The sequence below is a fragment of the Eleutherodactylus coqui genome, chromosome 11, assembly GCF_035609145.1.
Source record: "Eleutherodactylus coqui strain aEleCoq1 chromosome 11, aEleCoq1.hap1, whole genome shotgun sequence".
NCBI classification, from domain to species: Eukaryota; Metazoa; Chordata; class Amphibia; order Anura; family Eleutherodactylidae; genus Eleutherodactylus; species Eleutherodactylus coqui.
This window is the reverse complement of record NC_089847.1, coordinates 133726054-133738809: the sequence shown is the minus strand read 5'-3', so window position 1 is coordinate 133738809 and position 12756 is coordinate 133726054. Positions and strand designations below refer to the sequence as shown.

At 42.8% G+C, this 12756-nt stretch overlaps 1 protein-coding gene across 3 annotated transcripts in view; it reads right to left on the bottom strand.

Annotated features, from left to right (window-relative positions):
• Window positions 1–12756, bottom strand: part of MICAL2 (microtubule associated monooxygenase, calponin and LIM domain containing 2) — a 229108-nt gene that overhangs the window by 74828 nt on the left and 141524 nt on the right. The window contains exons 28-29 of one of the 3 annotated variants that reach the window (XM_066583557.1): window positions 11273–11324; window positions 7104–7315 (exon numbers count right to left, since the gene is read on the bottom strand). The exons of the other annotated variants lie outside the window; for them this stretch is intronic. Of the exons in view, the coding sequence (XP_066439654.1) occupies window positions 11284–11324 (41 nt within the window). The 3' untranslated portion in view covers window positions 7104–7315; window positions 11273–11283. Of the gene's footprint in view, window positions 1–7103; window positions 7316–11272; window positions 11325–12756 lie in introns of those variants that run through there. 3 annotated transcript variants of the gene reach the window in all.

The following is a 12756-nucleotide window of genomic DNA, read 5'->3' as shown; positions in this document are numbered from 1 at the left end:
GGGCAGTATTATAGTAGTTATATTCTTGTACATAGGGGGCAGTATTATAGTAGTTATATTCTTGTACATAGGGGGCAGTATTATAGTAGTTATATTCTTGTACATAGGGGGCAGTATTATAGTAGTTATATTCTTGTACAGAGGGGGCAGTATTATAGTAGTTATATTCTTGTACATAGGGAGGCTGTATTATAGTAGTTATATTCTGGTACATAGGGGGCAGTATTATAGTAGTTATATTCTTGTACATAGGGGGCAGTATTATAGCAGTTATATTCTTGTACATAGGGAGGCTGTATTATAGTAGTTATATCCTTGTACATAGGGGCAGTATTATAGTAGTTATATTCTTGTACATAGTGGGCAGTATTATAGTAGTTATATTCTTGTACATAGGGGGCAGTATTATAGTAGTTATATTCTTGTACATAGGGGGCAGTATTATAGTAGTTATATTCTTGTACAGAGGGGGCAGTATTATAGTAGTTATATTCTTGTACATAGGGGGCAGTATTATAGTAGTTATATTCTTGTACATAGGAGGCAGTATTATAGTAGCTATATTCTTGTACATAGGGAGCAGTATTATAGTAGTTATATTCTTGTACATAGGAGGCAGTATTATAGTAGCTATATTCTTGTACATAGGGGGCAGTATAATAGTAGTTATATTCTTGTACATAGGGGGCAGTATTATAGTAGTTATATTCTTGTACATAGGAGCAGTACTATAGTAGTTATATTCTTGTACATAGGGAGCAGTATTATAGTAGTTATATTCTTGTACATAGGGGTCAGTATTATAGTAGTTATATTCTTGTACATAGGAGGCAGTATTATAGTAGTTATATTATTGTACATAGGGGGCAGTATTATAGTAGTTAGATTCTTGTTCATAGGGGGCAGTATTATAGTAGTTATATTCTTGTACATAGGGGACAGTATTATAGTAGTTATACTCTTGTACATAGGAGACAGTATTATAGTAGTTATATTCTTGTACACAGGAGCAGTATTATAGTAGTTATACTCTTGTACATAGTGGGGGTATTATAGTAGTTAAATTCATCTACATAGGTGCGATATTATAGTAGTTATATTTCTAAATACACAGAATATGGACCATTTGCTTCTCCCAGAGATATGATGCAAGGAACAATTTTTTTCCAAAAAGTATTCTTCAAAATGTAGAATATAGAAATGTAGAATTATAAGATCGGCACTGTTAATGTTTGGATAGCTCACAGCTTCCAGTGACGTTAATATCAATAGTGACGTGATCTGCTCTTAATGCTGATGTTACTTGATCTGCTTCCACAAGTTTATTTTCTCCTGAGGCGTAGAGATCACAAAATCTGAAGATATCAATTAAAGACGGCTGCCGGCCAGTACTGAATGAACCTTCCAGCTGTGATGTTTTACACACTCAGCGCAGACGTTTCGGGGTCCTGTTGTGGTTTAGAGAAAACTCAGCAGAATTCTGCATTGTTATTTTTCCCTCCTGGTGGAAAACACAAGATTCATGGTCGCATCTGCTGTGCGCTGGAATCATAAATATACAGCTCCCAAAGATCAAAGTACAGTTATGTCTCCGCTGTGATATTGTGGCTTCCTATAAACAGAGCTGCATTGAACCTTTTACCTCAATATCCGGAGCTCCTTGAAAAAAAGATTTGATTCTTTGTACAAAATGCAAAAACTTTCACTAGAATCAGCCTGGGTGCATTGACTCTTATGAGGATTTGCTAGACCCATCCTTGTTCGATGGTTGGATTTTTAGACATATTACTACCTCTATATGTGTTCATAGGTCTTTTTTCATACAGGTCAAAATAAAGTGAAGCACAACACAAGTGAGAGGTTGGTATATACAGAAAACACATAAGAGGAGGGAAGAAGGGATATCACCAAGTCAACTGCAAAAACATGAAGACATCAGAAGGAGACTATGATGAGGGCACATGAATAGTGGAGACAACAGAAGACAAGACAATGGACCTAGCGATTTAACATTTACTAATAGTCTAGGGCAGGGGTGTCAATCTCAATTTAAGGAAGAGCCACATCAGCATTATGGTTGCCTTCAAAAGGCGGTTTGTAATTGTAAGACTGTGTGGAGAATGGGTGGGGTAGGTAGAGGAGAATAGATGGCCCAGAGCAAGGTTCTAGTGCATAAAATTTGGGGCACAGGTCCCCCAACACAGGTACTTTAAACTGGTGGGTAAGCCAGAGAAAAGGAAAAATTATGGGAGTCAACAGAGCCTGCTGAAAGGTTCCCCAAATTTCCTTAGAGCAGAGCCCTTACTCACTGGGTTAGGCAGCAGTAAAACACAATGTCCTCTCTGATCCGTGCAGCTGGCTAATAGGATACAGACAGGCGGGCTGAAACAGACCGTACTCTGCAGGATAGCAGCGAGGACCAGCCGGGATGTACAAGCTACGCCACAGTCTGAGCCCGGCGAGCAGCGCTGTACTGCTGGGTAGGCTCAGTGGGAGAAATAGACAGGGGTGCGCACCAAAGGCTCCGGGGGCTGAAGTAACCCCCACAGCACTCAGTACGCATGCATCCGATATCGCAGTATAGGACCAAGATTACACCATTATCTCGATAGCCATCAGTAGGCTGCAAATAAGTCCAGAGTATGCCAGAGGGTCTTCCCGTCATAGTTCAGGACCCTCCAATCTAGAAGAGGGTCTTCTGCGCCCAAATCTCATGTGCCACACAGAATGATGTGAGAGGTTGACACATGTGATCTACGGAATCCAAAAATAAATGGTGGTATAAAGTTGAGGTCAAAAAAGAATAATATGGATATTTACCAAGAAGTGGTAAATCCAGATAGACTAAACCGAGGGTCCCATATACCATCCAGCTTTTTCCCCTCTAATGTTGTAATATAATGCTAAAGGGAAACTGGTGCCAGAACGGATACCATAGTTTTCTATGGCACAGTTCAAGGCATCAGGCACATCAGTTTTGATGTTGGATGCCAAAACGTTGCATGCAGCATTTTTGGATCCTGCTATGGACACTGCACCAGTGCAAAGAGTGCACCAAATAAGCATCACTTGTGTCCTGCTCTGGCATGAAAAACACTGGCCAGACACAGCTGATCAATGGGAATCTAACCTAAGGGATTTATGAAATTGTGAGAAGAATGTATCAAGTGGGAACCACAAGGCTCTGCCCTCGGCCCAGTGTTGGTCAACATTGTTATAAATGATCTGGAGGAGGGAATTGATGGGAAAATGATCAAATTTGCTGATGACACAAAGCTAGGAGGGATAGCTAACACTAGGGAAGAGAAAGAGAGTATTCAAAAAGATCTAGAAAAGCTTGCACAGTGGGCGGCGACTAACAGAATGGTATTTAACAAGGAGAAATGCAAAGTCCTACATCTGGGCAAGAAAAATGAAGAAAGCACATACAGAATGGGAGGAACTGGGCTAAGCAGCAGCTCATGTGAAAAAGACTTGGGTATACTAATAGATCATAGACTGAACATGAGTCAACAATGTGATGCAGCAGCCAAAAAGGCAAACACAATTCTGGGATGTATTAAGAGAAGCATAGAATCTAGATCACGTGAGGTCATTATCCCCCTCTACTCTTCCTTAGTCAGACCTCATCTGGAATACTGGGTCCAGTTCTGGGCACCCCACTTTAAAAAAGACATAGACAAACTGGAGCAAGTTCAGAGAAGAGTTACCAAGATGGTGAGCGGTCTGCAAATCATGTCCTATGAGGAACGGTTAAAGGATCTGGGAATGTTTAGCAGAAGAGAAGGCTGAGAGGAGACTTAATAGCTGTCCAGAAATATCTGAAGGGCTGTCACAGTGCAGAGGGATCAGCCCTATTCTCATCTGCACAAGGAAAGACTAGAAGCAATGGGATGAAACTGAAAGGGAGGAGACACAGATTAGATATTAGACAGTGATGGGATCAATGAGTGGAACAGGATACCACGGGAGGTGGTGAGTTCTCCTTCAATGGAAGGGTTCAAACAAAGGCTGGACAAATATCTGTCTGGGATGATTTAGTGATCCTGCACTGAGCAGGGGGTTGGACCCGATGTGCCTGGAGGTCCCTTCCAACGCTATCAGTCTACTATTCTATGAGAATATTAGAACATACATGGAGAAGATGAAACAAAGGTTTAAGAGTCATGGAAAAAAAGGACAATGAAACGTCACGGACGAGGTTGTAGAAAGCTTTTGATCCAAAAATGAAAGACCAGATAACGGTGAGGAAGACTTAGAGGCTGATGTAACGACCAGGGACAAATAAAGCTACAAGGAGCAAAGACTGGAAGACGAAATATTACCTAAAAAGTCAAAGCTGAAGGCATCTGCAATAGAGAACAAGGATTAGGTGTATATACGAGGAAGATGTCCAATGATTTTCATTGATCCATTCACAAACAACGCAGCATGTTCTACTTTACCGCGTATTCCACACGATACAGCCCTATTGCTCTCCATGGGCACATAATAAATGCTGTACATACACAATTACATTGTCTATCTATGGCGTTTACTAGAGATGAGCGAGCACGCTCGGATAAAACAGTTACTCGAGCGAGCATCACTCTTCTCGAGTAACTGCTTACTGTGACAAGTTTTCTGTGGATCAGTGATCCACATTACATAGGAAAATCCAGCGATCTGAGCGACTTCCAGCGAGACCGTGTGGAAAGTATACAGAGAATGGCATGATCGAGAAACAAAAGGAAATCGTGTGGACTGAAACAACTCATCACAGAAAGGGGTCAGAGGAGGATGTCAGGAATCGTTCTGAACAACAGGTGCTGCATAGATAAATGCAGCTGAATACAACGCTGGGGCTCCAACTAGGGTGTCCAAATGCACAACTCATCGCTCCTTAATATGGGTGGGCTATAAGAGCAGACGACCAGTTCCAGCACCATTGTCTCTAACAGAGCACACAACTTGTATCACTGAGCAGCAGAATAACATCTCCTGGTCACATGGGTGCAGATTTCTGTTGTATTGTGCTGATGGGAGGTCTGAATTTGCCAGACGCAGCATGAATTGATGACCCCTTCCTGTCAGCTGGTCAGAACATGTAGTTGTTATATCTACGCCACAACAAATTGTTGCGAGTTTGAAGGCCAAAAGAGTCCAGGCATTACTAGATGGGGGAGGGGGGGGGGGAGGGGCGGCTCTAATAAGGGTGCCAATCAGTATACAGGACCAAGTAGGCTTTCAACACTGAAGGGTTCAGGGAAGACATAACATCAAAAACATGCCCAATAAAGGGCATAGGAGGGCAAAAAAGTTGATGAAGAAAGTTGACCATAAGATGTAGAAGGGAAAACTGAGGCAATGTAGTCAGATGAACTAGGTAGAAAAAGGTCTGAAAAAAGACAAAAAGGAGACAAAAAGTTATGAGATTCTGGAAGACAAGAATACAGAATAGAAAAGACGACAACTTAAGGCCCAAAACAACAAAGACACACAGCTCTTGAAAGAGTCAAGGTAAAAGAAAAAACACACCAGGGAATATTTACGTCTTGTAATATCTTCTTCTCTACTATAGTACTTGGGCCATTGGAGAAATTCATAGAATGGGTTGAAGTGAAAAGACAACGAGAGTCAGCAGGATGGGCAAGGAGATGACCACATAAACCATGAGAACATCACTGAGAAGGCCAAAGACCCAAGTATGCCACAGGCCACTGTGGAGACGCGCTGTTCATACAGAGATGGATGTTACATGGCAATTGGTGCAGAAACATGTAACATTATGGAGTCTGGTGGATGTTTGGTTGAACGTGGAGTGTTGATGACACAACGTCTTGTTTGGAGAAGATCCAACGTCTTCTTCCTTGTATACTTGGTGAAGGCACTTACTAGGACATCCATGGGGGAGGGTATGTGTTCTTTTGCAATAATTAGTCAATTGAAAGACTATACAAGGGAGGATTTGATAAGCCAAGCATGTGATTACCACCTCTGTATGGCGTCCACCCATCTCACCTGTGGTAAATCAGCTAAGAACTCGGCAAACCGAGAAGGTTTCACACATGTTCGTTTACCCGGTAGGAGGTTTGTATAGCATTTATTCCACGATAACTTACTTGAACTTGACCCAGGTTTATACAAATCCCTCCAGTATCTCTGCACTGTATACAGGCCAAACTATGTATTGGGTGATATAACAGCGTGTGAAGACTGAGAACAGAAATAAAACATGTTCTGAAAGGTGATATGTATTAACACAAGATGGCGAAAAATAAACATGGTGACTCAAAAAAAAATATTTTTTTTTGCTTTATTGGTGTAGTTGTCATTATTGGAGCTCCAGATTGAAAATTGGGAGTTTGTCAAAGTGGGGAGAAAAAAATAAAAAAAAAATAAAAAAAAAGGCCGCATCATTATTGGGTTAAATTTTAATTGGGTTTGTGGTTTGGAAAACAAATTTTAAAATAAACTATTAAGAAATTCTGGGTTGATAGAGGGGGTGCCCCATTCAGGATCCTTATCTAATGGCCAAAGAACAGTATCAAATAGTGTCTCTCACTCTGGAGGACTCGACCTGCCCAAATGTTACGTTGATTTCAATGGACACACAGTGCAATGATTAATTTCACCTGTGGTGGCGCTGCAGGGAATTTGAACACTTGCTTGATTGTTTTGGTTGCCGGTGGTTCAAGGAGTGGGGCAGTCTACAATTAGCTTATCATCCATCAAAAAGGAAATGTCAAAATCTGGATGGGTCTTTACTGGTCGAACTAAGTAAGAATTGGACTAGTTGGACAATTAGGCAATGCCTGAGATTCTAGCATATACCCTTCAGTTCCGTAAACATGACGTAGACCAAAGGTGGACACCAACATGAAGTAGATGATACTGATGGGGTGTCTTATATTAGGTGACATCACTGGGCACCACCCGATGACATCACTAGTCTGCAGGGACCAGGTTTCTGTCTCAGTGCACCCCTGTCCTGATCGCTGATGAGGTGGTAATCAGAAGCCCCTAAATGTGGCTTTTTATTATCACAACTTTTTGTAAATCTTGTAATTTTACATTTTTGGGACTTGCAGAAGCAGGGAATGAAAGAAATGAAGCCAGAGCAGTTAACGAATGACTATATTTATTCTTGTTTACACATTATATGTCATCACAAATCTCCATACGTCTCGCACAGACATGACATTAGACTGAAACACAAGATTAAAAAAAATATTCACTCCATTTGGTAAATTATGTGACTTAAGATCCTAAGCAAGAACCTGCCCCGAAAACAAAAGGGAGGCGAGTGGGGGAAAAAAATCCATCTGGGAGGTGTCTGAAATAGAAGAGCAAACAAAGAGAGGCATGGAGCAAAGTTTGTATGACGTTAGAGACGGGGGAGGGGTGCGGTTATTTGACATGCAGATTATGAGCGGGAAATCAACGAGCATTCAATGTAGCAGAGAAGATGTAACTGGACTGAAGTGCCCTCACTGCTCCTACCCAAGGGGCAATTTCGAAGCTACACTTCTGTTGGTTAAAAAAAAGCCCCCCCCATACACAACCCCCTGCAGTTCTAACTACCCATCATGTATTAACCCCTTAAAACCTGCTTCTTAGGGTTCACACCCACTGGTGTTTTTATTTCTTGCGCTTTGAGAGCGAGTGAAAACACTCGCAGCGCAAAAAAACCGCAGCGATATCGCCAGTGTTTTCCATGGGGCCAGCGGCAGCAGCGCTAGCCCCACTGAAAACATGGAGTATATCGCGGACTTCTGCCACAGCTGTTTATTGATGAATAGCTAAGCGCTGCCTGTAATTGGCTGAGCGCTCAGCCAATCAGCACAGCCCTTTCAGGAGGCGCCTGCTAAAAGTGCTGGACAGCAGTGCAGGGGAGCCAGCCGGAGGAAGCGTCTGAGCGGCGGAGAGGTGAGTAAAGATTTTTTTTGTTTTTTTTTCACCAGCTATGGATGATTTTCATGGAAGGGCTTATATTTCAAGCCCTTCCCCTAAAACTCATGCTGCGGGGGTTGCCACAAATCCCCTGCTTTCAGTGGGGCCGGCAGCAGTGCTAGTGCTGCTGCTGCTGGCCCCATTGAGAACACTGAGCGATATCGCAGATTTCTTCTCTACGATGCGAAGCTCTGTTGAAACATCGCAAATGAGTGTGAAACCATTGAAAATCGTTGGTTTCATAATCATCGCTGTCGCATCGCATGGAAAAAAATCGCAAGTGTCCGCCCTTAACCTGAGTTATAAATTGCTTTTAAGTTTTTTTATTTTTTCATCTAGGAGTCTGATGTTTATCACTACAATGACCTTGTCTGCTTGGCCTTTTTTTTTTTGGGGGGGGGGGGGGGCAAAGGTTCATCTGGAGAGAAATGTTTTAGGAAGTCTTGCATAGTCAAAAGATTAGGAGCTGTTGACTTTAGTTACATTTCTCACTTGGGCCTCATTCACAAGGCTTATATTTGTGTCCAGTCCGCATTGGATTTTCTTCTATGTGGATCTGACACTTGCAGGGATTGTCCAGTTACTGGACAACCTCTTTTTAATAGGATCCACTTTGTGGAATTCACAAGAGTATAAATGAGCCATTATTTTGGGCCCATGTTACTGTCACAAAGCGCATTCTAAACCGTGGATCCAATGACTCAAGTGAACAGCATTAGAGGGAATTATGATGCCAGTATTTTGGGTTGTGAGACGTATGATCAGGCTGGGATTAATGGAAATCCTCCCTAGCCATTTGCCGATTGGTTATTATGGCCATGACATTACGGCTTGCGTTATGGTGACTGAGATCCCAGGCATCACTCGCATTAATACGAGCTCAGAGTGTTGCAGTGTAACCTGTTCTATACTCTTCCAGATGACCCAATTGTTCTCTCTGTATCTTTTAAATAAAATAAATCTTGGTATTTGTATAGCCCCAACTTATTCCGCAGCGCTTTCAGGTAATTTATTTATTACCCTCCACCAAGCTGGGTGCTCATTTTACCGACCTCGGAAGGATGGAAGGCAACCTTGAGCCGACTACCTGAACCTTGCAGAGGTTCAGGTCGTGAGTGAGAGCTTTGGACTGCATTTCTGCTGACGTAACACTGTATAGTAAAGGGGGTTCTTTACTGTAAGAGCAGTGAGACTATGGAACTCGCTCCTGAGGATGTGGTGATGGCAAATTCAATAAAAGAGTTCAAGAGGGGCCTGGACACCATTCTTGAGCGTTACAATATTATATGTTATAATTATCAATTACTCCAAGGGTTGGTCGAGCTCGAGCGAGTAGTGCTTTTCCGAGTACGCTTGCTCATCTCTACTGGAAATCTGTTTTACTACTACACAGCTCCAAAACCACTGCTTGTCTCCAAGCCATACAGGTATATGATGCAATTCTGACAGCCACCACTATGGGGAGATTCCTGAATAATAGTTAAAAGGGGCTTTCCAGCTCTAAATGATTGATGACCTAATTGCAGGATCATCACTAACTGATCCGTAGGGTTCTGACGCCCGGGACCCCTGCTGATCAGCCATTTGCTGGAGCCAGTGTGTTCACACCCCACTCTGTACGCACTACAAATCGGCATGGTATTGTAGGCACAGCTCCAATTCACTTCATTGGGAAGTACGTGCCTGCAATACCATCCCAGGCCACTAAAGGGTATCTGGAGCTGTGGGGTCGGAGGCAGAACTTAATTTCTCCAAAGACCCATCCTGACCTAATATTTCTCATTGCTGAAGATTATAGGTAAGAACTATCATCCTGAAATCCAGGACAGAGCAAGTACTTGGGATGCTGTGATGTTCCCTGCACTGATACAATGTAACAAAGCTGACAAGACAATATTGTAGCCAATCATCTCTGCACTGAGAGCGGCAGCACAAACCTCTCTCCAGGCTGATAGCTCTTTCCTACACTGGCACATTGTAACACACTACAGCTGTGTGAGTGAGAGTCTGTTAGAACACATATTGCTATTTACTGACAGCAAGCAGAGATCTTAAAAGAAGTGAGAAATTAAAACACAAAGAGACACATTTAACGCGTGTGCCAGTGTTTTACGTATGCCAGTGTCAGTCTTACAAATGTATTAGGGTGCTTTCCCGTGGGACGGAATACTCTGCAGGACGCTGCAGAATATTCGCTGTGCAGAAAAAGCGGCACCAAAATCCCGTTGTTTAACTTGCGGATTTTGATGTGGAATTGAAAATGGCAGAATTCTGCTGGTAATTCTGTGTCAAAACCCACATTTACACCTGCGGATCTTGACAGCGTAATATACTGCAGCGTGCTGCAGAATATTCCGTCCCGCGTGAAAGCATCCTTAAGAGGTGCAAAACTCCTAATACATATGCTGCGTCGGGCAGCATCCCCGGCGCCAGACTGAAATCTATGCCAGGTAAGAGCTGGCATCAATTTTAGTTATAATTCTGTCGTAAATTATAGTAAATCTGATGAGCTGTGGGTGGCCACACCCCTTAGTGCTAGGCCTCGCCCACTTTGGAAAAAGTGATGGAGGCTAGCATGGACAGTCACCGCACTGTGGCCAAAAATGGCAAATTTGCAATTAGAAAATTACATAAAAAATGGAAAATGACATTCTAGTAACGTTTCTCAAAAAGCATTTGTTGCGTCTGTAACGATGAAGACTTGGCAGCGGCAGCGCGTTCTATCGTATCATCTCGCACAGCTACGTGCCCTCAGCCCTCTAATAAAACGCCCGTCTTAAACCTCAGTCCCAGCCCGAGCCCCATAAACCTCGGATTACGATCTGTAAATTCTTTGTGTTTTATGAGATTTTTTTTTTTTCGACACTTTAAAAGCAGCGTTATTAGTAGCGAACAATGTGCAGGCAAGTGAGCGACTGATTACACAGGCAACGCGGGCGCAGCAGACAAACACAAATTGCTCCACAAGGGACCTTTTACGCAAGACGGAACAGGCCGCGCGACGGACCGCGAACCGCGGTAAATTCAGAACCTGCCGGCGACCAACGGATTTCGATGCAGAATTTAAAATGGCGTAAAACCTGCCTGCGATTCTGCATCAAAATTCACAGTCAGACCTGCAGATTTTGGCGTGGAGTTCCGCAGCTGCGGATACGGCCGCGTCCTGCGGCGTAATTCCGTTCCGCGTGAAAGGTCCCTCACAGTTACGACAAACAAGGTTAGGAGGGTGAAATCTCGTTAGCTGTGAAGGCGAAAAAATTCAGGTTAAACGGAATAAAAACAAAACGATTTTTGAAATATTAGTTACAAAACTTCAGAAATTGGCAAGCGGGAGAATCACCTGTCAGTAGTTCAGCCAACAAGTGGGCGTAGAAGTGGAATGTGAGAATGAACTGAAGGAGGAAAGACAGGAAGAGAGAGAAGAGGAGAAGTTGGAAAAACAGCAGGAAAAAAATCCAAAAAACATCGAGAAACCAGAAATCAAAATATCAAAATGCAAAGAGAATTTTCAACACATCAGAAGATTCTGAGCATGTAGGATCTCTTAACTACACATCCCCTCCCCGCCTCCTTCTCAAATAATCACATCTTTGAAATGTGTGTAAAAAGTATATTTTTGGCAGAAATGTATGATTTCGCTATTTTTTTCCCTCTTTGTAATGGTTGGGACTCTTCCAAAAAACCCACAAGAAGTAAAGAAATGTTGGTTTGTATCAAATTGTAGGTTCAATGTTGAGCATTATTGTGCAATTCTAACCAAGATCTTATCTTATACTCCAATCACACCTAAAGCTGCGTTAATAAATTCCGCTGATTTATGTTGAGGGTTGGAGGACCGTAAAGTGGTTGATGCCAAGAGCACAACCTCTGGTCAAAGGCCCTATTAGGACATATGGATTTTATACAGTGGGGTCCGTCGCTCGGGACTCCTCCATGACCCATGAGAGGTTCCCATGCTACGGGCCCTTCTGCCATCCTGTAATACTACATTTCCCCTGCAGGGAAACGGCTTTCCATTTTCCTGTTCATATGGCGGAACTGGAAAATCAAAAATCTAACAGTGATGTGAATGAGTCTTTACTCCTCCGTTTAACCCTTACTGCTCCATCATCGCTGCTCCATGGTCCCTACTGCTCTACGGTTAACTACCTTGTAGCTGATGACATGGTGTCTAGTCATGTGACCCACTGTAGCCAATCACTGGTTCCAGTGGCACAAGACCACTAAAGCCAGTGACTGTCCGCAACAGTCATGTGGGTAGGCGGCACGTGATCAGCAGCAGGGAAGTAAACCGGTGGGTTGGCTGCTCGTTGGCAAACTAACTCCCAGAATTTGCTGGCAGCCTACAGCCACAGGTTGGCGTTCACTATAGAACATGTCCTGATGGGGTTATACCGTACAGCACATTTTGCAGCAGTGCAGAAAAGTGAGCCTTACGGGATTTCAGTCTCCAACCAAACAGTACTGATCGAGTCTAAGCAGCGATACATTTCCGGATGCAGCTGTGGGTGTGATTGGAGTATAAAACAGGATGTAACAAGATAAGCAAAAACATAATTGAAATGTTTTTTGCTTTCAGGTGGAAAGTATCTTCAAAAGTCGTCCTACAACCAAAACCAAACAATATCCCAGAATTTGTGTGTAATCTGAAAAATGAGCATCTACAAAATACACGGCTGGAGAGGCACATCCGCCCCAGCGCCGCCTTACAGCGTGTTACATGGAAACTTCAGAACATTTTGCTTAATTTTTGCTTTGAAATTCTCTTGGTTTTGGTAAAATTGAAATGTGTTTGTTTCATAAGCAAAATTTCAGGAAATCCCA